This window comes from Camelina sativa, chromosome 20 (genome assembly GCF_000633955.1).
Source record: "Camelina sativa cultivar DH55 chromosome 20, Cs, whole genome shotgun sequence".
NCBI classification, from domain to species: domain Eukaryota; kingdom Viridiplantae; phylum Streptophyta; class Magnoliopsida; order Brassicales; family Brassicaceae; genus Camelina; species Camelina sativa.
Window position 1 is genome coordinate 16178723 of NC_025704.1, and position 24831 is coordinate 16203553.

Genomic DNA, 24831 nt, shown 5'->3' on the forward strand with positions numbered 1-24831 from the left:
ACCACTAAAACAGGTTGGAACCTCAGACAAGCCAGATCACCGCAAGCAAAATCCCTCCATATCTACCTCATAACAAAGTTGGAAAAAATGTTTCGCTTATAAGAATTTAATTGACACATTAATCCATTACCATAACGGTTATTAAACGTATATTATTTAATTTAGTAGGCATTATAGTGATGTAACTTAAAGAATCAAACTAAATAAACCATCCACCTAAAACATATCAAAGGTGGTTAACCTATAATGATCAAGTGAGAGTTGAGAAGAGTCAANATGGCCTGCATCACCAATGAAGAGCCTTGGGTGCGACCAGCTTTGGGAAGCATGATTTGTGTGTCTTCACTATCACGCAAGCGTGAAGAGACCCCTAAGTCATTAGAAGGAGTTGTACTCTTTTTCCTACTTTGGGTTTGTCCTAATGGGTTTACCGAAGGGGTTTTAACGAGGCAGCGAACTCTAGTGCATCTCCACTTTGTTTCCGCTTGGCTCAAACTTGGAAACTTTCATTGACAAGACAATGGGCCAAGGAAGTGAAGATCCTATCCACCGCGTCCAGCCAATGACGTGGCATTTCTATTTCCTTCCATCATTTCTTTTGTTTCCTTTGAACTCTCTTATGACTGTTGGATTGGTCTTTGTTTTGAATTGCTTTTGCTTTTGCTTTTAGGGACATGTGTGTTCCTTAGCTTTGGGCGCGTGTCTAGGGTTTTAGTGTCTCCCATATGTAAGCCTTTCCTATATAAAGGTCTAAACCCTCATTGTAAAAGGCAGACTTAAATATAGAAAATTAATTTTCCAAAGAGTAAATCTTTGTTTCTTGTCTCAACCCTCTCCTTAGCCCAAGTCCAGGACTTGGCTTCTGAGAAACCCTAGAAGGTTCGCGAACCGGGTTCAAGACCTTCTAGTCCAACCTTATCACGGGCCAAGCCATCTCCCGTGTGTCGTCGCTTCAATCCACTCGTCCGTCCGAGCTGCGTCCGTCCGTCCGTTTGTCCGTACACAGCATCCGATTCCATCCGCTTCTACTTAGAGCCGAACGAGTCGAGTATCTCCTCATGAATCTCTATTCCATCCTTGTCCCACCGCTCGCCGTCCGTTCAGCCGCTCCGCCGACCGTTTGTTTGAATTCACCGTCCGTCCGTCCAAACGCAGCGTCAGTTTGTCCATCTCTTCTGGAGATTGCCGAGTCGAGTTTCTCCTCGGCCATTCCCGCTCATCCAACCGACCTTGTTCCAAGCTGACCCAGTTCGCGTCCGTACGCCGTTCTGTGACCAGATCAGCATCTGTCGCGTCTGTCCGTACATCCGTACGTACGCGTGAACGAGTCACCGACCTGGGATCACATCAGCTTGTATCAGAGCTTAAAATTCCTACAAAGTTGTATCTTTTTGAAACTCCAGATATTTTCTTTCTTTTGTTAAAGCTATCGTTTTTGTGTATTTGCGGTTCTATAGTTCGTCCTTAGCGTCGCGTAGGTACGTTAGTTTTCGATTTATGCATAGTTATCTCGTTAGGTCATTTATTCCTTCGTTTGTTCATCCTGTTCCTGTGTTTGTTCATCATTGTTCTTGCCTAGGACTCGTCAGATCCGTAAAGTAGAGTGTTTGCTTTTTATTTCGTGTTGTGGTCCCAAAAGTTTTACTTTTTGTGCGTGTGTTTGCTTTTAGGCGTGTGTAGATTGCTTTTGTTTTAGTCTTAGGTTGTCATTTGCATTGTTGTCTTCAATCATTGACCGTCCCAATAATATCTTGTCCGCCAGCTTTAGACGCGTTATACTCACGAATATTTATTTTTGTTTTGACGAGGTACGTGACTCGCTCGGCCAGCGCATCGCATACATACCAAGTCCACGTCATCGTTTAAGAATCATCTCCCGACCGTGGTATCTACCGTTCGCCACCGAAGACTGTTCGTGACATCAATCGCTCGAGTTCTCCGTCCGTACCTACCGTCTGTACCGACGTCCGACCAATATCGGCCGTCCGTACCAGCCATCCGTACCATCCTCCGACAAACATTGGTCGTCCGTACTGACTGTCCAAACTCTTCATCCATACCGTTGTCCGACTACCATCGGCCGTCCGTACCAGCCATCCATACCTGCCGTCCGTACCGTCGCCGACCCCCATTGGCCGTCCATACTGACGACCATATCTAGTTCCAAGGCCGCGATCGATAGCCAATGCTTGATTCGACCTTGATCAAGTATGGAGCATGAAGATCCTTACTCCGATGATGAACCATGGTACGAAGAACGTTAAGGTACTGATTCAGAACAAGAGGTTACCGAGGACGCATCATGGTTCACAGAGGACTATGAAGAAGGATCGCATCAAAAGGAACGCGAGCATGGATCACCGGACTACTATTGGCCGTCTATGTCCCGAGCTACGCACCATAGCGAGCCAAGGCTGAATCTCTACAATGATTCCGATAGTGATGACTGGGGCTCGTACTACAAGGATATATAAGGCACCTAGCCACAAGGAGAATGGAGCCTACTTCCAAACCGCCCAGTACAATAGACGCTTTGATCTCTCTCTGATGCGGACTTCAAGACATCAACGACAGGCTTGACCGGTTAGAATTGCCGTCAACTCAGGAACGGGTTGAGACACGCTCGAGTATCCGCCATAACCGGAGCCGAGGAATTCCTACTTGGTCCCAAAGTGCGTCCACTCGGGAACAGATATCAAGGCGCCAGTACCGTGTACCTTTCCGTATGCCGGCTCCGCGATCAAGTCGCCACTCGGCCCTTGTTGAGAGATCAAGGACTTATGTGCCTCCCGTCCAGTACCGTGAGTTGCCAACACTGTACGATGAACCTGCCCAAGGAGAAGTCCGTGCCAAGGTCATACCGAGTCCAGAAATGCCAAGGACGAGCATCAAGCCATGCACCAAACTAGCAGAGAGAACTGTGTCAAGGACGCAACCAGATCGTGAACCAGGTAATAAAGAGGACGTCTATAAATCAGGAGGGATCATAGAGAATCCCGCCGAGCCACCAGACCACCAAGCTCATACACTCGGAGGTACAAGTTCAGGCTATCATGCGCACCACGGACAACTCATTACCGCGTTTGACCAAGACCAAGCCAACACTCGACCGCCACGTTCGGAGCAGACTAGGGTATGTGAATCTTCACCCAGGACGCGAACCGAACCATTAGGCGTAGCCAATAAAGATTTTGGCTGTGCGATCAGTTCCCTAACTGGTACTCAATTGGTAATGGGGAGTTTCAAGCAATGTGAGCCACCGGAGATGGCCATTGATGGATCTTTTCATTTGGTATTCTTCATGACTACTTTAAATAGTATGCTCCAGCTGGGAGTTGCCTATACCATGCCATCCTTCTCCACTTTTAGCCCTAAGACCTTTACCGCACAAGGTTCTATGGCGAGGCATCTTTGCAACTTTGGTGCGGATCAAACTTTTGTGTGGCATCCTGGAGAGCTTCAGCAACAAACCATGGTTCACGAAAGGGTCGGAGCGACCATTGCCACTGGTCTTACCGGGGAAGTCTTATCCTTTTCTCTTAAGGCCTTACTCTTTCCTTTTGATCCCGGTAAATGAAACCGTGGTAGAACTCTTGATGCTGCTGATTTGGTTTCCTTTTTGATCTAGGTTTTGGGCAGAGTTTTGAGGTCAAAACCTTTTCAAGGGGGAGGGAATGATGGAACCCGGGTCATTGCCGTACCACGGTGTGAACTGGATCGTTGGTGCCATCAATCATTAGCTTTCGTAAGGGCATGGAACGTGGCCCGGATCATTAATATAGCATCAATAACCCTCGTAGGATCATCAAGGGGAGCAGGGCAAGGTCATCTAATGCGCGTTCCAAGGGATACCTATCCAACAAGCCAAGCTCCAACCACTACACCAAGGGATCATGGCCTGCATCACCAATGAAGAGCCTTGGGTGCGACCAGTTTTGGGAAGCTTGATTTGTGTGTCTTCACCATCACGCAAGCGTGAAGACACCCCTAAGTCATTAGAAGGAGCTGTACTCTTTTTCCTACTTCGGGTTTGTCCCAATGGGTTTACCGAAAGGGTTTTAACGAGGCAGCGAGCTCTAGTGCATCTCCACTTCGTTCCCGCTTGGCTCATGACTTGGAAACTTTCATTGACAAGACAATGGGCCAAGGAAGTGAAGATCCTATCCACCACGTCCAGCCAATGACGTGGCATTTCTATTTCCTTCCATCCTTTCTTTTATTTCTTTTGAACTCTCTTATGACCGTTGGATTGGTCTTTATTTTCAATTGCTTTTGCCTTTGCTTTTAGGGACATGTGTGTTCCTTAGCTTTGGCCGCATGTCTAGGGTTTTAGTGTCTTCCATATGTAAGCCTTCCCTATATAAAGGCCTAAACCCTCATTGTAAAAGGCAGACTTGAATATAGAAATTTAATTTCCCAAAGAGTGAATCTTTGTTTCTTGTCTCAACCCTCTCCTTAGCCCAAGTCCGGGACTTAGCTCTTGAGAAACCTTAGAAGGTTCGTAAACCGGGTTCAANGACCGTTTTTTGAAGGTCGTGTCCAAACGGATGCAGAGGCACAAGCTGCATAAGGAAAGGGCCGGAGGTCCCATAAACCTCTAACCCCCATATCCATTTAAGAATATTTTTTGTTGGAATGTAAGAGGTCTTAATGACCATGTAAAGCGGAAAAGCATTCGAAAATGGCTGAAACTACACCAGCCGCTTTTTGGTGGGATTCTCGAAACCCATGTAAGTCCCCTGAACGCGTAAGCTATAGTAACTAGCGTACTTCCAGGCNCTTCTAGTCCGACCGTATCACGGGCCGAGCCATCTCCCGTGTGTCGTCGCTTCAATCCACCTGTCTGTCCGAGCTGCGTCCGTCCGTCCGTCCGTCCGAATCACCGTCTGTTCGTCCGTTCGCCCATACGCAGCGCCTGATTCCAACCGCTTCTACTTAGAGCCGAACGAGTCGAGTATCTCCTCCTGAATCTCTATTCCATCCTTGTCCCACCGCTCGCCGTCTGTTCAGCCGCCGCGTCCGACCGTTCGTTTGACTTCACCGTCTGTCCGTCCGAACGCAGCGTCCGTCCGTCCATCTCTTCTGGAGATTGCCGAGTCGAGTTTCTCCTCGGCCATTCCCATCCATCCAACCGACCTTGTTCCGAGCTGACCCAGTTCGCGTCCGTACGCCGCTCTACAGCGTCTGTCACGTCCGTCCGTACATCCGTACGTCCGCGTGAACGAGTCACTGACCTGGGGTCACATCAGCTAGAGTCGTGACGGAGATGAGAGAGTTAGAGTCGTGACGGAGATGAGAGAGAGACGTGGCGGAACTGGGGAGGCCTCTTGTGAGTCTAGTTAGTCACCTCATGGCTGTGAGAAGCTTCATTAGTGGTGGGAGAACAAAGCCGGAGTGAACAGAGGTGAAGAGGAAAAAGAAAGTGAGAGAAGGTTGGTGATAATGCCAGAGTGGAGGAGCCAACTTTGGAGGCTCGCCGGCGCCGGGTTTGACATTATTTCGGAAAGGTAATGATACCGGCGTGATCTCCAGCAAGCCAAGATTGCATGTAAATTGGCAGATTGTTATTCGGGGTTAAATTGAAGGAGTTATGCTCGTTACTTCTTGGACAAGTAATTGTTGGGAAGCTGGTAAATGGTGCAATATATGCCAAGTGTATAACATAAACGTTTTCAAGATGGGTTTATGAGGACACCGTTTGGAGGTCGTAACGATGTCAGATCGAGCTGAAACTTGGTGGAGATACTCGGGGTAGTACAGGCTCCATATCCAACGGTGGAGTTGCGATTTGAACGGTTAGTCTGTGTTTTATTTGAGTATTGTTTTGGAGGTTTTGTATTGTATGAATTGTGGTAAATTGTATTGTTGGTTGAGCCAATGAGCTCGGTTTGAGCTGGAACCTAGAAGGGGCTTCCATGGCTTATGGAGTTAGGTCTTGGTTGTTAGAGAACTAAGTTGGAGCTCAAGAGTGTGGGGTTAAAGTTAAGTTGGTGTATCAGAGGGTTCATCGGAGAAAGTGTCTTTGTGGCTGGACGGAATAAAGTTTTCCAGCCCACCTTTCTGNATGAGCACTCCTCGCAAGATGCAAACCTCACTACTTCAGGTATGCGTGCCCTCGAACAATGTCTAAGTATCTCCTCATTAGCGGATCTCCCCTACTGTGGTAACACTTTTACATGGACAAACAAACATACTGTTGGACTAATCGCTAAAAAGCTGGATAGGATTCTTGTCAATGATGAATGGATCACTGGATTTCCCTCCTCTTTAGCTGTACTTGGGGAACCTGCATTCTCAGATCACAGTCCCTGCTGCTTATCCCTCGACAGTCATGCACCACAGCGGAAAAAGCCATTCTAGTTCCTGGTTATGTTGAATCAGCACCCTGATTTCGCCCCTCTCATCAAGATTTGGTGGGATGCATTAGCTTTCGATGGAACCAAAATGTTTGTCATTGCCAAAAAACTGAAAGCTCTTAAATCTGTGATAAGGGAGTTTAGTAAGACCACCTACTCAGGGATAGAGAAGAGGACTCAAGAGGCGTACCTTCAACTCCTTCACTGTCAAAATGAACTCCTACCGCTGCCTTCCACTGACTTGATCATCTAGGAGAAAGAGGCTCATAAAGCCTGGTCCCTTCTTGCAAAAGCTGAGGAATCCTACCTGAGACAGAAATCACGCATCTGTTGGTTGGAGGATGGGGATACAAACTCAAGATTCTTCCATCGCTCCATCATTACTAGACAGGGTTTCAATGAAATTATCCTCTTCCTTGATAACAATGATCAGGTAGTAGACTCGAAGCAAGGTATCCAGTCTCTAGTGGTGGATTTCTACGAAAACCTCCTAGGCAACCAGACTCAACTCACTACTGCCTCTGTCTCAGAAATTTCTGATTTGCTTCCTCAAACATGCTCTCCAGCCGCTATACAAACTCTTTTGACCCATGTAACACCTGAGGAAATTCGCAGTGTTGTCTTCTCGTTGCCGAAGAACAAAGCTCCGGGCCTGGATGGCTTTTGTGTCGAATTTTTCACGTCACAATGGGACACGGTAGGGAAATCAGTGGTTGAGGCTGTTCTTGAATTCTTCAACACTGGAAAGATGCTCAAACAATGGAACGCAACAATTTTGACTCTTGTCCCTAAGGTCCCGAATGCACAAAGGATTACTCAGTTTCGACCTATTGCTTGCTGTAACACCCTCTACAAAATTGCCTCTAAGCTACTGGCCAATCGCTTGAAGAAGGTACTACCTGATCTCATCTCAAACTCCCAATCTGCTTTCATTCAAGGAAGACTGCTGGTTGAGAATGTACTGCTTGCAACTGAGCTGGTCCAGGGTTTCAATCAAAAGAACATACCTCCAAGAGGCATGCTAAAAATAGACATTATGAAGGCCTTTGATTCAGTCCACTGGGGTTTCCTAATCAACACTCTTACAGCAATGGGGTTCCCCGCTAGGTTCATCTCCCTGATCGATCAATGTATATCTACAACGAGTTTTTCAGCCTCCATAAATGGTGAATTGTGCGGGTACTTTCGAGGAGCAAGAGGACTGCGCCAAGGCGATCGTCTCTCGCTTTACCTATTCGTTCTAGCGATGGAGGTGTTCTCTCAGCTACTAACGCAACACTTCAGCGCAAACAAGATTGGTCCTCATCCTTCTGCTTTGTGTCCCCTTGTATCTCATTTGACATTTGCAGACAACATCATGGTGTTCTTTGATGACAAGACAAATTTTCTAACCCATATAGCGGCAGTTCTTCAAGAGTTCTCACGTATCTCGGGCCCCACTATTGTCCAAAACTGAACTGTTCTTAGCAGGAGTGACCCAAATTGAAGCCACACAGATGGCTTCTCTTGGCTTCAATATTGGTTCACTCCCAATAAGATATCTTGGTCTCCCCCTCATACACCGGAAGCTAAGATTAGTAGAGTATAGACCCCTCCTTCAGAACTTAACCAATCGGTTCTCCTCTTGGTCGTCGCGTGCTTTATCCTATGCAGGTAGGCAACAACTCATATCATCTGTGATATATGGCACAATAAATTTTTGGATGTCAGCTTTTATTTTGCCAAAGGGATGCATCAAGAAAATTGAAACTCTTTGCGCCAATTTCCTCTGGAGTGGTGATGTAACCAAGAAAGGCATAGCAAAAGTGGCATGGCGAGATCTTTGTCTCCCCAAAGCAGAAGGTGGTCTAGGCTTCAGATGCCTTTCCCACTGGAACAAAACATTGATACTCAAGCTTACATGGCGGTTGTTGGCTGCAAGGGACTCCCTATGGGCTCTCTGGCTGAAAAACAACAAAATAAAAGATGGATGTTTTTGGAAGCTTGACATCAAGAAGCATAGTTCCGGGACCTTGAAATCTATGCTTAAGCTTCGACATATCACTTCTCAATTTATGAAAGCAAATTTGGGGAATGGTTGTCACCTAAACTTTTGGTACGATCATTGGACTCCTTTTGGTCCTTTAATTGATTTCATGGGAGACTCTGGACCAGCCCAAACTTGTATTCCTTTGCACGGATCAGTCGCCTCTGCAACCACTAAAACAGGTTGGAACCTCAGACAAGCCAGATCACCGCAAGCAAAATCCCTCCATATCTACCTCATAACAAAGTTGGAAAAAATGTTTCGCTTATAAGAATTTAATTGACACATTAATCCATTACCATAACGGTTATTAAACGTATATTATTTAATTTAGTAGGCATTATAGTGATGTAACTTAAAGAATCAAACTAAATAAAACATCCACCTAAAACATATCAAAGGTGGTTAACCTATAATGATCAAGTGAGAGTTGAGAAGAGTCACTGGTGATTTGTTTTAATATTTTTCACAAATAATCTTATTTTCTTAAATTTCTGATGAAATATTATATTTATTTAGATTTTTTGAAATTATGTGAGATGTGCCGTTAAATTTACATGAAATTTTCTGGGTTATTGTTAATTGGAATATTATTTTCTTTTAATTGTTTATTTTATAATCTCTGCAATCGTATCCATACTTCATTTTCTCCCATCCTTAATGAGTAAAATAGTTAGATAGAAGATATAACAAAAAAAAATTCATTATCATTGATTTTTTTAAAGTTTTTTATCAAAAAAAAAAATCCAACCGTAAACGTTTGCGGGAAGCAGCTTTTGGAATTCAGTGGTTTGGAGCGGTTGAAAGCGATTAGGAACGATTGGGAGCGGTTTGTGTGATTGGTTCCAATCGCTAGCAACCGCTACCACCTACAAACGTAGCGTTTACGGGAGGTAGCGGGAGAACCAGTCAACACCTAAGCCGGAGATGGAAATACAATAAGAGGAAACTTGCGGCAAACATCGAGTCCTGTCGTTTCCGCTAGATCATATTCATCCCCGGAGAATCGGACATCCATCCTCCAGTTGAATCGGTTCACAAGGTTAGCTAGTGTCACCTCGACCAAAGCCAGCGCAAATCCGATCCCAGGACACATCCTTCTTCCAGATCCAAATGGAATGAGTTCGAAGCTTGTTCCCCGAAAATCCAAAGATGAGTTTAAGTGCCTCTCTGGCCTAAACTCTTCTGCATCTATCCCCCAGGTCACAGTGTCTCGTTGAATAGCCCATGCATTGACTATTACCTATATAATAATGTCCTCCAGTAGTCTTTTAGATGCGTATTCATGATTTAATGACTTAAAGCAAAAGAAAAATAAAACAACCACCTGTGTGCCTGCAGCTATGTCACATCCTCTTAATTTGACATCTTCAGTGAGTAGTCTCGGAACTAGTAATGGTAAAGGCGGATGCAACCGAAGAACCTCCTTAATCACTGCTTTCAAGTACTTCATATCCTCAACATCTTCTTGTGATCTATATAGTTTAAACGTCGTTGCCTCACCGCGAATCTCCTCTTGGAGTTTCTTCATGCATTCCGGATGTCTAATAAGCTCTGTCATTATCCATTCTAGTAGTGCGTAAGTTGTCGCCGTTCCTCCTAAAAACATATCCTGGAGGAATGAAAAAGTTCATTTTTCCAACCAAATAAATTAGAAAGCTATTCCTATATATTCATGGCATATATATAACATGTTACCAAGATTATGAATTTAATGTCGCTTCGTCGGACTTCTATTCCATTTTTGTTCTGTGTTTCTAAGGATAGCATTATATCAACTAAATCATGTGTTGGTTTATCGGCTTCTACATGCTCTTGCACCACTTTGTCCATAAGACCTCCAAATTTTTCATTCACTTGCTTCACTTTATCATCAAGACCACGGATTTTATCGATCCAGGCCAAACAAGGAATATATTCACCAACTGGAAACCCACCTACAAGCTCCATGATTGTCCTCACTTGATTCTTGAAATCGCTTATGCTTTCCTCTTTGCTATGTTTTCTTCCCAAGGAAACTTTACTTGTCACATCGCTTGTCAGTGTGATAAGAAGTTCGCTTAGATTTAGCGGTGAAGTACTAGAACTCGCTTTCGCTACCCTCTCCATCATTAGACTTATCTCTTCTTCTCTTACTTTTTCAAAGGATTGTACCATTTTTTTACTTAGTAGGTGGATGACGCATACACTCTTCCTCACAAAACATTATTTAATATTTTCATCAGTTAATTAAAATATGTTACTCTCAATATATATTTTAACTTTGCACAAAGTACCTTAATATGCCTCCAATATTCACCGTAAGGGGAAAAAGCCACGTCTCGCCCGCCGTTCAGAATATTTTCGACCACTTTTAACTGCGGGCGGTTTGCTAACTTAAAATCGTGCGTTTTCATGAGGTCATGAGCTACATCAGAGGAGGAAAGTACGAGGACTGGGACGCGGCCGAAATGAAGGAGCATGAGTGGGCCGTATCGGAAGCTTAGGGAACGAAGAGAACGGTGAGGGTGGAGGCTTAGCTGGTGGAGGTTACCAATCACGGGAAGTCGCCATGGAGAAGGTGGTAGGTTGGGTTTGGTAGCGGGTCGTTTGAGTAGTCGGTTTAGGAGAAGAAGTGCTAGGATTGTTGTTAGGGAAAGAGAGATGATTATCATTTCCATTCTGTACTTTGAAACTAAAATCAAATCTCTCACTCGTTGATATATTTTTGTTACAATGAATAAAACAAAACTCTTTTAACTACCACCAGGTGTTTGTTCCACCATGAGTTAGACAATAACAAGGTATTTTTCAACTATGGATTTAAAAGAGTTTAAATCTTTGGATAATATGTTCTTGTTCAACAATTGAATTTAAATATATGTATATATAGGACATGCTATTTGTAAATCATGTTTGTGAGGTTTTAATGTTTGATATGTATTCAACCAAAATTTTCGTACTTCATTTAATTTTATTGCTATTCAAAACAAAATAAAAATTATTTTTTGATCAAGATGATTATAATAAGTTCAAATCATATAATCATATGAGTATGTGGTAAACAGTTGTCGATGTTGCGTCATCCGATCGTAAGGGAGTGAAATGGACAGTCATGAGTCTTATGACATAGCCTGGTTCATCTAAGCTAGTCTCATACCATAAACCAAAATCTAAAATCCAAAAACCAAAAACTATAATTCAAAAACTATTAAAAACTTTCAAGTCTTTAAGAGGTGTTTCAGATTAAGTTATGTATATCTTTAAAATAGTGTTTAATTAAATTATCTTTAATTTTATTGAGATTAACCGTTTATAATGTCATTTATTAAAATTTATTGACGAACTCAAAATGTTTGAAAAATCTAAAACAGGTTTCCAGGTTATAGAACATTTTCCACAATTTCCAAAATAGCATTTATTTTTTTTAATAATAGTTCTTGGTTTTGAACGCGTCGAATACATTAAAAGAAACACATTTGCATTGGTTCACATCACCCATATGTGCTGGTCTGCAGAGAATATTTGTTGCCACCTTACTCGTGAGTTGTTAGTTTATGAGAGAGTTAGAGACAAGTGTTTCGTTAGATGTCATATGGAGAAATTCATGCACATGAAATAGAATGCAACCTTGCATTTTCATATGTTTATATAATATGAATTCTAATTAAAGAAGAAGCGAACACAAAGCTATCAAGTAATACAGTGGGTGATCATTATAAATTGACACATATCGTTAAAAAGTATGTTCATCGCATCCTCCATATGACACCAAATGAGACACTTGCCTCCAACACTCTCGTAAGCTTGGTTATATGACTCTTGGACGCGCCCCACGCGCCCCTCTTTTTTCTCTCAAATTACGCGACCAATTTCGTTCTCCTTCACCTTCGCCGATCTCGGCATTGGCTCCCTCCAGCCGCTATGGCTAAAAAGAAATCCAAAACACCTCCCCGCAGTCTCCCTACTGGACCTGTCAATTCTCTTTTACCAAACCCATCTATAGTACCGCCTGATTCGTCGAAATCAGCTGGCTGCTCTTCCTCTCTTTCTAGATCTGAGAAGTTACCTGAGTCCAACAAAGACATCGGCTAACTCAGTAGAATCTGTACCCAGCGCGCCTCCTGCGGTGGCGGCATTGGCTACCGAAAATCCTACCCCTACTGCTCCAATTCCGGTAGTCAACCTGTTGGCGACAACCACTGGCACCAGTCACGAACCGACTAGCGGAACCCCACCCCCTGGTTTACCACCGGCTGTAGCGACCACAACGATTCCCCTTCCACCTGTCAAGCAAAGCGTGCAAGGGGCCGATTCTCCTTGGAAGAACCTCGTCAATGGTAACCAAATCAAACTGGAGAAGAAGGGTACCCCATTCACCCTTGACTCCGGTGAAGCCTGTGTGACAATTCCGAACTCCGTCATTGAAAAGAAAAAGAAAGCTTGGGATAGCTTTATCCTTGGTCAATTCTATGAAGATCCTCCTTCCCGTGGTGCAGTTCAAGCTATTGTTAATGATATTTGGAGTCGCCAGAGAAAATATATCTCAGTCTCCAAAATGGAAGGGAATTAGTTCCTCTTTAGAGTCCTATGCCTAAATACCCGCTGACGAATTCTGAGCCAAAGCCTTTGGCAAATTGACAGTCAATCAATGTTTGTAGCCAAATGGTCTCCAGAAGTCCAAACAACAAAACCAGAGCTGTCCATGGTCCCGGTATGGCTTGAATTTGTGGGTGTCCCTTTGCAATTTTTCAATCGTGAGGGCCTTGAGCACATAGCAGGACTCGTCGGGCACCCTGTTTGCCTCTACCCGCATACTGAGAATCTGATCAACGTTGAAGTAGCCAAGGTCTATACTGTCATCGATCCGAGGATACCACTCCCAGAGGCAGTAAATGCTCATTTCGAATCCGGGCTGATAAAACGGATACAAGTTTCTAGTCCCTGGTTGCCCTCTCTCTGTAACCATTGCAAACAGGTGGGCCATACTGTATCTCGCTGCTCCAAAGCGCCTGCTACATGCACCACCTGTGGCTCAGTCAAACATCTCACTGCAGACTGTCCTAGGGTGAAGAAAGACAAGCGACAGGAGAAACAATCTATTGCTAGCCAACTACCTATCGTTGGTACAAATCCTCCTGCACCTGCACAAGGACAAAACCAGGCACTCCCCTCACCACAATCTACTCAACCACTTATTATAGCATCCTCTCCGCTGGACTCTGCTGTATCTACGGGTACAAACTTCCTTGCGGCAACCAATGCTACCTCAAGTACGGGGAACAGACATCATGTCACCCTCCCAGCCCCCTCAGTGGTAGGACATTCTCCCTCACGTACTGCTTTGAGGCTTGATGAAAGGCAGCTTTGCATTGACTTGAGGGATAACCTGTTCTCTCATCTATCACCGAAGGACGATGAAACGGCTGATGATCCCTCTCAAATCAAATCTGACAGCTCTAACAACCTATCTGAGGACGATGACAATCCAGAAGTGGATGAGGACCGTTTTTTGAAGGTCGTGTCCAAACGGATGCAGAGGCACAAGCTGCATAAGGAAAGGGCCGGAGGTCCCATAAACCTCTAACCCCCATATCCATTTAAGAATATTTTTTGTTGGAATGTAAGAGGTCTTAATGACCATGTAAAGCGGAAAAGCATTCGAAAATGGCTGAAACTACACCAGCCGCTTTTTGGTGGGATTCTCGAAACCCATGTAAGTCCCCTGAACGCGTAAGCTATAGTAACTAGCGTACTTCCAGGCTGGTATTTTGTAAATAACTATGAGTTCTCAGAACTTGGGAGGATATGGATTGTCTGGCACCCTTCTGTTCAAGTTACCATTATCCGCAAATCTCTGCAGATGATCACTTGTCAGATTAAGCTGTCTTTTGTCTATCACAACATTCTTGTCTCTATAGTCTATGCCTCGTCTACTTGTGCCTCTGCCAGGAAGGAACTATGGGAGGAGATCGATGACACAGCATCTGCTACCTCTGCTATTCCCTGGACTGTTCTAGGGGATTTCAATCAAACGTTGTTTCCACATGAGCACTCCTCGCAAGATGCAAACCTCACTACTTCAGGTATGCGTGCCCTCGAACAATGTCTAAGTATCTCCTCATTAGCGGATCTCCCCTACTGTGGTAACACTTTTACATGGACAAACAAACATACTGTTGGACTAATCGCTAAAAAGCTGGATAGGATTCTTGTCAATGATGAATGGATCACTGGATTTCCCTCCTCTTTAGCTGTACTTGGGGAACCTGCATTCTCAGATCACAGTCCCTGCTGCTTATCCCTCGACAGTCATGCACCACAGCGGAAAAAGCCATTCTAGTTCCTGGTTATGTTGAATCAGCACCCTGATTTCGCCCCTCTCATCAAGATTTGGTGGGATGCATTAGCTTTCGATGGAACCAAAATGTTTGTCATTGCCAAAAAACTGAAAGCTCTTAAATCTGTGATAAGGGAGTTTAGTAAGACCACCTACTCAGGGATAGAGAAGAGGACTCAAGAGGCGTACCTTCAACTCCTTCACTGTCAAAATGAACTCCTACCGCTGCCTTCCACTGACTTGATCATCTAGGAGAAAGAGGCTCATAAAGCCTGGTCCCTTCTTGCAAAAGCTGAGGAATCCTACCTGAGACAGAAATCACGCATCTGTTGGTTGGAGGATGGGGATACAAACTCAAGATTCTTCCATCGCTCCATCATTACTAGACAGGGTTTCAATGAAATTATCCTCTTCCTTGATAACAATGATCAGGTAGTAGACTCGAAGCAAGGTATCCAGTCTCTAGTGGTGGATTTCTACGAAAACCTCCTAGGCAACCAGACTCAACTCACTACTGCCTCTGTCTCAGAAATTTCTGATTTGCTTCCTCAAACATGCTCTCCAGCCGCTATACAAACTCTTTTGACCCATGTAACACCTGAGGAAATTCGCAGTGTTGTCTTCTCGTTGCCGAAGAACAAAGCTCCGGGCCTGGATGGCTTTTGTGTCGAATTTTTCACGTCACAATGGGACACGGTAGGGAAATCAGTGGTTGAGGCTGTTCTTGAATTCTTCAACACTGGAAAGATGCTCAAACAATGGAACGCAACAATTTTGACTCTTGTCCCTAAGGTCCCGAATGCACAAAGGATTACTCAGTTTCGACCTATTGCTTGCTGTAACACCCTCTACAAAATTGCCTCTAAGCTACTGGCCAATCGCTTGAAGAAGGTACTACCTGATCTCATCTCAAACTCCCAATCTGCTTTCATTCAAGGAAGACTGCTGGTTGAGAATGTACTGCTTGCAACTGAGCTGGTCCAGGGTTTCAATCAAAAGAACATACCTCCAAGAGGCATGCTAAAAATAGACATTATGAAGGCCTTTGATTCAGTCCACTGGGGTTTCCTAATCAACACTCTTACAGCAATGGGGTTCCCCGCTAGGTTCATCTCCCTGATCGATCAATGTATATCTACAACGAGTTTTTCAGCCTCCATAAATGGTGAATTGTGCGGGTACTTTCGAGGAGCAAGAGGACTGCGCCAAGGCGATCGTCTCTCGCTTTACCTATTCGTTCTAGCGATGGAGGTGTTCTCTCAGCTACTAACGCAACACTTCAGCGCAAACAAGATTGGTCCTCATCCTTCTGCTTTGTGTCCCCTTGTATCTCATTTGACATTTGCAGACAACATCATGGTGTTCTTTGATGACAAGACAAATTTTCTAACCCATATAGCGGCAGTTCTTCAAGAGTTCTCACGTATCTCGGGCCCCACTATTGTCCAAAACTGAACTGTTCTTAGCAGGAGTGACCCAAATTGAAGCCACACAGATGGCTTCTCTTGGCTTCAATATTGGTTCACTCCCAATAAGATATCTTGGTCTCCCCCTCATACACCGGAAGCTAAGATTAGTAGAGTATAGACCCCTCCTTCAGAACTTAACCAATCGGTTCTCCTCTTGGTCGTCGCGTGCTTTATCCTATGCAGGTAGGCAACAACTCATATCATCTGTGATATATGGCACAATAAATTTTTGGATGTCAGCTTTTATTTTGCCAAAGGGATGCATCAAGAAAATTGAAACTCTTTGCGCCAATTTCCTCTGGAGTGGTGATGTAACCAAGAAAGGCATAGCAAAAGTGGCATGGCGAGATCTTTGTCTCCCCAAAGCAGAAGGTGGTCTAGGCTTCAGATGCCTTTCCCACTGGAACAAAACATTGATACTCAAGCTTACATGGCGGTTGTTGGCTGCAAGGGACTCCCTATGGGCTCTCTGGCTGAAAAACAACAAAATAAAAGATGGATGTTTTTGGAAGCTTGACATCAAGAAGCATAGTTCCGGGACCTTGAAATCTATGCTTAAGCTTCGACATATCACTTCTCAATTTATGAAAGCAAATTTGGGGAATGGTTGTCACCTAAACTTTTGGTACGATCATTGGACTCCTTTTGGTCCTTTAATTGATTTCATGGGAGACTCTGGACCAGCCCAAACTTGTATTCCTTTGCACGGATCAGTCGCCTCTGCAACCACTAAAACAGGTTGGAACCTCAGACAAGCCAGATCACCGCAAGCAAAATCCCTCCATATCTACCTCATAACAAAGTTGGAAAAAATGTTTCGCTTATAAGAATTTAATTGACACATTAATCCATTACCATAACGGTTATTAAACGTATATTATTTAATTTAGTAGGCATTATAGTGATGTAACTTAAAGAATCAAACTAAATAAAACATCCACCTAAAACATATCAAAGGTGGTTAACCTATAATGATCAAGTGAGAGTTGAGAAGAGTCACTGGTGATTTGTTTTAATATTTTTCACAAATAATCTTATTTTCTTAAATTTCTGATGAAATATTATATTTATTTAGATTTTTTGAAATTATGTGAGATGTGCCGTTAAATTTACATGAAATTTTCTGGGTTATTGTTAATTGGAATATTATTTTCTTTTAATTGTTTATTTTATAATCTCTGCAATCGTATCCATACTTCATTTTCTCCCATCCTTAATGAGTAAAATAGTTAGATAGAAGATATAACAAAAAAAAATTCATTATCATTGATTTTTTTAAAGTTTTTTATCAAAAAAAAAAATCCAACCGTAAACGTTTGCGGGAAGCAGCTTTTGGAATTCAGTGGTTTGGAGCGGTTGAAAGCGATTAGGAACGATTGGGAGCGGTTTGTGTGATTGGTTCCAATCGCTAGCAACCGCTACCACCTACAAACGTAGCGTTTACGGGAGGTAGCGGGAGAACCAGTCAACACCTAAGCCGGAGATGGAAATACAATAAGAGGAAACTTGCGGCAAACATCGAGTCCTGTTGTTTCCGCTAGATCATATTCATCCCCGGAGAATCGGACATCCATCCTCCAGTTGAATCGGTTCACAAGGTTAGCTAGTGTCACCTCGACCAAAGCCAGCGCAAATCCGATCCCAGGACACATCCTTCTTCCAGATCCAAATGGAATGAGTTCGAAGCTTGTTCCCCGAAAATCCAAAGATGAGTTTAAGTGCCTCTCTGGCCTAAACTCTTCTGCATCTATCCCCCAGGTCACAGTGTCTCGTTGAATAGCCCATGCATTGACTATTACCTATATAATAATGTCCTCCAGTAGTCTTTTAGATGCGTATTCATGATTTAATGACTTAAAGCAAAAGAAAAATAAAACAACCACCTGTGTGCCTGCAGCTATGTCACATCCTCTTAATTTGACATCTTCAGTGAGTAGTCTCGGAACTAGTAATGGTAAAGGCGGATGCAACCGAAGAACCTCCTTAATCACTGCTTTCAAGTACTTCATATCCTCAACATCTTCTTGTGATCTATATAGTTTAAACGTCGTTGCCTCACCGCGAATCTCCTCTTGGAGTTTCTTCATGCATTCCGGATGTCTAATAAGCTCTGTCATTATCCATTCTAGTAGTGCGTAAGTTGTCGCCGTTCCTCCTAAAAACATATCCTGGAGGAATGAAAAAGTTCATTTTTCCAACCAAATAAATTAGAAAGCTATTCCTATATATTCATGGCATATATATAACATGTTACCAAGATTATGAATTTAATGTCGCTTCGTCGGACTTCTATTCCATTTTTGTTCTGTGTTTCTAAGGATAGCATTATATCAACTAAATCATGTGTTGGTTTATCGGCTTCTACATGCTCTTGCACCACTTTGTCCATAAGACCTCCAAATTTTTCATTCACTTGCTTCACTTTATCATCAAGACCACGGATTTTATCGATCCAGGCCAAACAAGGAATATATTCACCAACTGGAAACCCACCTACAAGCTCCATGATTGTCCTCACTTGATTCTTGAAATCGCTTATGCTTTCCTCTTTGCTATGTTTTCTTCCCAAGGAAACTTTACTTGTCACATCGCTTGTCAGTGTGATAAGAAGTTCGCTTAGATTTAGCGGTGAAGTACTAGAACTCGCTTTCGCTACCCTCTCCATCATTAGACTTATCTCTTCTTCTCTTACTTTTTCAAAGGATTGTACCATTTTTTTACTTAGTAGGTGGATGACGCATACACTCTTCCTCACAAAACATTATTTAATATTTTCATCAGTTAATTAAAATATGTTACTCTCAATATATATTTTAACTTTGCACAAAGTACCTTAATATGCCTCCAATATTCACCGTAAGGGGAAAAAGCCACGTCTCGCCCGCCGTTCAGAATATTTTCGACCACTTTTAACTGCGGGCGGTTTGCTAACTTAAAATCGTGCGTTTTCATGAGGTCATGAGCTACATCAGAGGAGGAAAGTACGAGGACTGGGACGCGGCCGAAATGAAGGAGCATGAGTGGGCCGTATCGGAAGCTTAGGGAACGAAGAGAACGGTGAGGGTGGAGGCTTAGCTGGTGGAGGTTACCAATCACGGGAAGTCGCCATGGAGAAGGTGGTAGGTTGGGTTTGGTAGCGGGTCGTTTGAGTAGTCGGTTTAGGAGAAGAAGTGCTAGGATTGTTGTTAGGGAAAGAGAGATGATTATCATTTCCATTCTGTACTTTGAAACTAAAATCAAATCTCTCACTCGTTGATATATTTTTGTTACAATGAATAAAACAAAACTCTTTTAACTACCACCAGGTGTTTGTTCCACCATGAGTTAGACAATAACAAGGTATTTTTCAACTATGGATTTAAAAGAGTTTAAATCTTTGGATAATATGTTCTTGTTCAACAATTGAATTTAAATATATGTATATATAGGACATGCTATTTGTAAATCATGTTTGTGAGGTTTTAATGTTTGATATGTATTCAACCAAAATTTTCGTACTTCATTTAATTTTATTGCTATTCAAAACAAAATAAAAATTATTTTTTGATCAAGATGATTATAATAAGTTCAAATCATATAATCATATGAGTATGTGGTAAACAGTTGTCGATGTTGCGTCATCCGATCGTAAGGGAGTGAAATGGACAGTCATGAGTCTTATGACATAGCCTGGTTCATCTAAGCTAGTCTCATACCATAAACCAAAATCTAAAATCCAAAAACCAAAAACTATAATTCAAAAACTATTAAAAACTTTCAAGTCTTTAAGAGGTGTTTCAGATTAAGTTATGTATATCTTTAAAATAGTGTTTAATTAAATTATCTTTAATTTTATTGAGATTAACCGTTTATAATGTCATTTATTAAAATTTATTGACGAACTCAAAATGTTTGAAAAATCTAAAACAGGTTTCCAGGTTATAGAACATTTTCCACAATTTCCAAAATAGCATTTATTTTTTTTAATAATAGTTCTTGGTTTTGAACGCGTCGAATACATTAAAAGAAACACATTTGCATTGGTTCACATCACCCATATGTGCTGGTCTGCAGAGAATATTTGTTGCCACCTTACTCGTGAGTTGTTAGTTTATGAGAGAGTTAGAGACAAGTGTTTCGTTAGATGTCATATGGAGAAATTCATGCACATGAAATAGAATGCAACCTTGCATTTTCATATGTTTATATAATATGAATTCTAATTAAAGAAGAAGCGAACACAAAGCTATCAAGTAATACAGTGGGTGATCATTATAAATTGACACATATCGTTAAAAAGTATGTTCATCGCATCCTCCATATGACACCAAATGAGACACTTGCCTCCAACACTCTCGTAAGCTTGGTTATATGACTCTTGGACGCGCCCCACGCGCCCCTCTTTTTTCTCTCAAATTACGCGACCAATTTCGTTCTCCTTCACCTTCGCCGATCTCGGCATTGGCTCCCTCCAGCCGCTATGGCTAAAAAGAAATCCAAAACACCTCCCCGCAGTCTCCCTACTGGACCTGTCAATTCTCTTTTACCAAACCCATCTATAGTACCGCCTGATTCGTCGAAATCAGCTGGCTGCTCTTCCTCTCTTTCTAGATCTGAGAAGTTACCTGAGTCCAACAAAGACATCGGCTAACTCAGTAGAATCTGTACCCAGCGCGCCTCCTGCGGTGGCGGCATTGGCTACCGAAAATCCTACCCCTACTGCTCCAATTCCGGTAGTCAACCTGTTGGCGACAACCACTGGCACCAGTCACGAACCGACTAGCGGAACCCCACCCCCTGGTTTACCACCGGCTGTAGCGACCACAACGATTCCCCTTCCACCTGTCAAGCAAAGCGTGCAAGGGGCCGATTCTCCTTGGAAGAACCTCGTCAATGGTAACCAAATCAAACTGGAGAAGAAGGGTACCCCATTCATCCTTGACTCCGGTGAAGCCTGTGTGACAATTCCGAACTCCGTCATTGAAAAGAAAAAGAAAGCTTGGGATAGCTTTATCCTTGGTCAATTCTATGAAGATCCTCCTTCCCGTGGTGCAGTTCAAGCTATTGTTAATGATATTTGGAGTCGCCAGAGAAAATATATCTCAGTCTCCAAAATGGAAGGGAATTAGTTCCTCTTTAGAGTCCTATGCCTAAATACCCGCTGACGAATTCTGAGCCAAAGCCTTTGGCAAATTGACAGTCAATCAATGTTTGTAGCCAAATGGTCTCCAGAAGTCCAAACAACAAAACCAGAGCTGTCCATGGTCCCGGTATGGCTTGAATTTGTGGGTGTCCCTTTGCAATTTTTCAATCGTGAGGGCCTTGAGCACATAGCAGGACTCGTCGGGCACCCTGTTTGCCTCTACCCGCATACTGAGAATCTGATCAACGTTGAAGTAGCCAAGGTCTATACTGTCATCGATCCGAGGATACCACTCCCAGAGGCAGTAAATGCTCATTTCGAATCCGGGCTGATAAAACGGATACAAGTTTCTAGTCCCTGGTTGCCCTCTCTCTGTAACCATTGCAAACAGGTGGGCCATACTGTATCTCGCTGCTCCAAAGCGCCTGCTACATGCACCACCTGTGGCTCAGTCAAACATCTCACTGCAGACTGTCCTAGGGTGAAGAAAGACAAGCGACAGGAGAAACAATCTATTGCTAGCCAACTACCTATCGTTGGTACAAATCCTCCTGCACCTGCACAAGGACAAAACCAGGCACTCCCCTCACCACAATCTACTCAACCACTTATTATAGCATCCTCTCCGCTGGACTCTGCTGTATCTACGGGTACAAACTTCCTTGCGGCAACCAATGCTACCTCAAGTACGGGGAACAGACATCATGTCACCCTCCCAGCCCCCTCAGTGGTAGGACATTCTCCCTCACGTACTGCTTTGAGGCTTGATGAAAGGCAGCTTTGCATTGACTTGAGGGATAACCTGTTCTCTCATCTATCACCGAAGGACGATGAAACGGCTGATGATCCCTCTCAAATCAAATCTGACAGCTCTAACAACCTATCTGAGGACGATGACAATCCAGAAGTGGATGAGGACCGTTTTTTGAAGGTCGTGTCCAAACGGATGCAGAGGCACAAGCTGCGTAAGGAAAGGGCCGGAGGTCCCATAAACCTCTAACCCCCATATCCATTTATGAATATTTTTTGTTGGAATGTAAGAGGTCTTAATGACCATGTAAAGCGGAAAAGCATTCGGAAATGGCTGAAACTACACCAGCCGCTTTTTGGTGGGATTCTTGAAACCCATGTAAGTCCCCTGAACGCGTAAGCTATAGTAACTAGCGTACTTCCAGGTTGGTATTTTGTAAATAACTATGAGTTCTCAGAACTTGGGAGGATATGGATTGTCTGGCACCCTTCTGTTCAAGTTACCATTATCCGCAAATCTCTGCAGATGATCACTTGTCAGATTAAGCTGTCTTTTGTCTATCACAACATTCTTGTCTCTATAGTCTATGCCTCGTCTACTTGTGCCTCTGCCAGGAAGGAACTATGGGAGGAGATCGATGACACAGCATCTGCTACCTCTGCTATTCCCTGGACTGTTCTAGGGGATTTCAATCAAACGTTGTTTCCACATGAGCACTCCTCGCAAGATGCAAACCTCACTACTTCAGGTATGCGTGCCCTCGAACAATGTCTAAGTATCTCCTCATTAGCGGATCTCCCCTACTGTGGTAACACTTTTACATGGACAAACAAACATACTGTTGGACTAATCGCTAAAAAGCTGGATAGGATTCTTGTCAATGATGAATGGATCACTGGATTTCCCTCCTCTTTAGCTGTACTTGGGGAACCTGCATTCTCAGATCACAGTCCCTGCTGCTTATCCCTCGACAGTCATGCACCACAGCGGAAAAAGCCATTCTAGTTCCTGGTTATGTTGAATCAGCACCCTGATTTCGCCCCTCTCATCAAGATTTGGTGGGATGCATTAGCTTTCGATGGAACCAAAATGTTTGTCATTGCCAAAAAACTGAAAGCTCTTAAATCTGTGATAAGGGAGTTTAGTAAGACCACCTACTCAGGGATAGAGAAGAGGACTCAAGAGGCGTACCTTCAACTCCTTCACTGTCAAAATGAACTCCTACCGCTGCCTTCCACTGACTTGATCATCTAGGAGAAAGAGGCTCATAAAGCCTGGTCCCTTCTTGCAAAAGCTGAGGAATCCTACCTGAGACAGAAATCACGCATCTGTTGGTTGGAGGATGGGGATACAAACTCAAGATTCTTCCATCGCTCCATCATTACTAGACAGGGTTTCAATGAAATTATCCTCTTCCTTGATAACAATGATCAGGTAGTAGACTCGAAGCAAGGTATCCAGTCTCTAGTGGTGGATTTCTACGAAAACCTCCTAGGCAACCAGACTCAACTCACTACTGCCTCTGTCTCAGAAATTTCTGATTTGCTTCCTCAAACATGCTCTCCAGCCGCTATACAAACTCTTTTGACCCATGTAACACCTGAGGAAATTCGCAGTGTTGTCTTCTCGTTGCCGAAGAACAAAGCTCCGGGCCTGGATGGCTTTTGTGTCGAATTTTTCACGTCACAATGGGACACGGTAGGGAAATCAGTGGTTGAGGCTGTTCTTGAATTCTTCAACACTGGAAAGATGCTCAAACAATGGAACGCAACAATTTTGACTCTTGTCCCTAAGGTCCCGAATGCACAAAGGATTGGGACGCGGCCGAAATGAAGGAGCATGAGTGGGCCGTATCGGAAGCTTAGGGAACGAAGAGAACGGTGAGGGTGGAGGCTTAGCTGGTGGAGGCTTAGCTGGTGGAGGTTACCAATCACGGGAAGTCGCCATGGAGAAGGTGGTAGGTTGGGTTTGGTAGCGGGTCGTTTGAGTAGTCGGTTTAGGAGAAGAAGTGCTAGGATTGTTGTTAGGGAAAGAGAGATGATTATCATTTCCATTCTGTACTTTGAAACTAAAATCAAATCTCTCACTCGTTGATATATTTTTGTTACAATGAATAAAACAAAACTCTTTTAACTACCACCAGGTGTTTGTTCCACCATGAGTTAGACAATAACAAGGTATTTTTCAACTATGGATTTAAAAGAGTTTAAATCTTTGGATAATATGTTCTTGTTCAACAATTGAATTTAAATATATGTATATATAGGACATGCTATTTGTAAATCATGTTTGTGAGGTTTTAATGTTTGATATGTATTCAACCAAAATTTTCGTACTTCATTTAATTTTATTGCTATTCAAAACAAAATAAAAATTATTTTTTGATCAAGATGATTATAATAAGTTCAAATCATATAATCATATGAGTATGTGGTAAACAGTTGTCGATGTTGCGTCATCCGATCGTAAGGGAGTGAAATGGACAGTCATGAGTCTTATGACATAGCCTGGTTCATCTAAGCTAGTCTCATACCATAAACCAAAATCTAAAATCCAAAAACCAAAAACTATAATTCAAAAACTATTAAAAACTTTCAAGTCTTTAAGAGGTGTTTTAGATTAAGTTATGTATATCTTTAAAATAGTGTTTAATTAAATTATCTTTAATTTTATTGAGATTAACCGTTTATAATGTCATTTATTAAAATTTATTGACGAACTCAAAATGTTTGAAAAATCTAAAACAGGTTTCCAGGTTATAGAACATTTTCCACAATTTCCAAAATAG

The 24831-nt window shown here is 42.9% G+C and overlaps 4 protein-coding genes and 1 long non-coding RNA gene across 5 annotated transcripts; 3 read left to right on the forward strand and 2 right to left on the reverse strand.

The window, feature by feature from the left end:
* LOC104770971 (cytochrome P450 71A14-like) lies at positions 9299-11236 on the reverse strand. The gene is made up of 4 exons (XM_010495445.2): positions 10659-11236; positions 10081-10572; positions 9710-9994; positions 9299-9625 (listed from the first exon to the last, which is right to left on the reverse strand). The coding sequence occupies exons 1-4, from the start codon at positions 11040-11042 to the stop codon at positions 9299-9301; spliced, it is 1488 nt and encodes a 495-aa protein (XP_010493747.1). The 5' UTR covers positions 11043-11236.
* LOC104770970 lies at positions 12025-17083 on the forward strand. The gene is made up of 2 exons (XM_010495444.2): positions 12025-14447; positions 14569-17083. The coding sequence occupies exon 1, from the start codon at positions 13013-13015 to the stop codon at positions 13946-13948; it is 936 nt and encodes a 311-aa protein (XP_010493746.1). The 5' UTR covers positions 12025-13012; the 3' UTR covers positions 13949-14447; positions 14569-17083.
* Positions 17643-19580, reverse strand: LOC104770969 (cytochrome P450 71A14-like). Its single transcript, XM_010495443.2, has 4 exons — positions 19003-19580; positions 18425-18916; positions 18054-18338; positions 17643-17969 (listed from the first exon to the last, which is right to left on the reverse strand). Exons 1-4 carry the CDS (start codon positions 19384-19386, stop codon positions 17643-17645), a joined length of 1488 nt encoding a protein of 495 aa, XP_010493745.1. The 5' UTR covers positions 19387-19580.
* Positions 19064-24346, forward strand: LOC109131413. The gene is made up of 2 exons (XR_002037054.1): positions 19064-19254; positions 23966-24346. It is a non-coding gene; the product is annotated as an uncharacterized LOC109131413 (long non-coding RNA).
* LOC104770968 lies at positions 20370-24346 on the forward strand. Its single transcript, XM_010495442.2, has 2 exons — positions 20370-22791; positions 22913-24346. Exon 1 carries the CDS (start codon positions 21357-21359, stop codon positions 22290-22292), a length of 936 nt encoding a protein of 311 aa, XP_010493744.1. The 5' UTR covers positions 20370-21356; the 3' UTR covers positions 22293-22791; positions 22913-24346.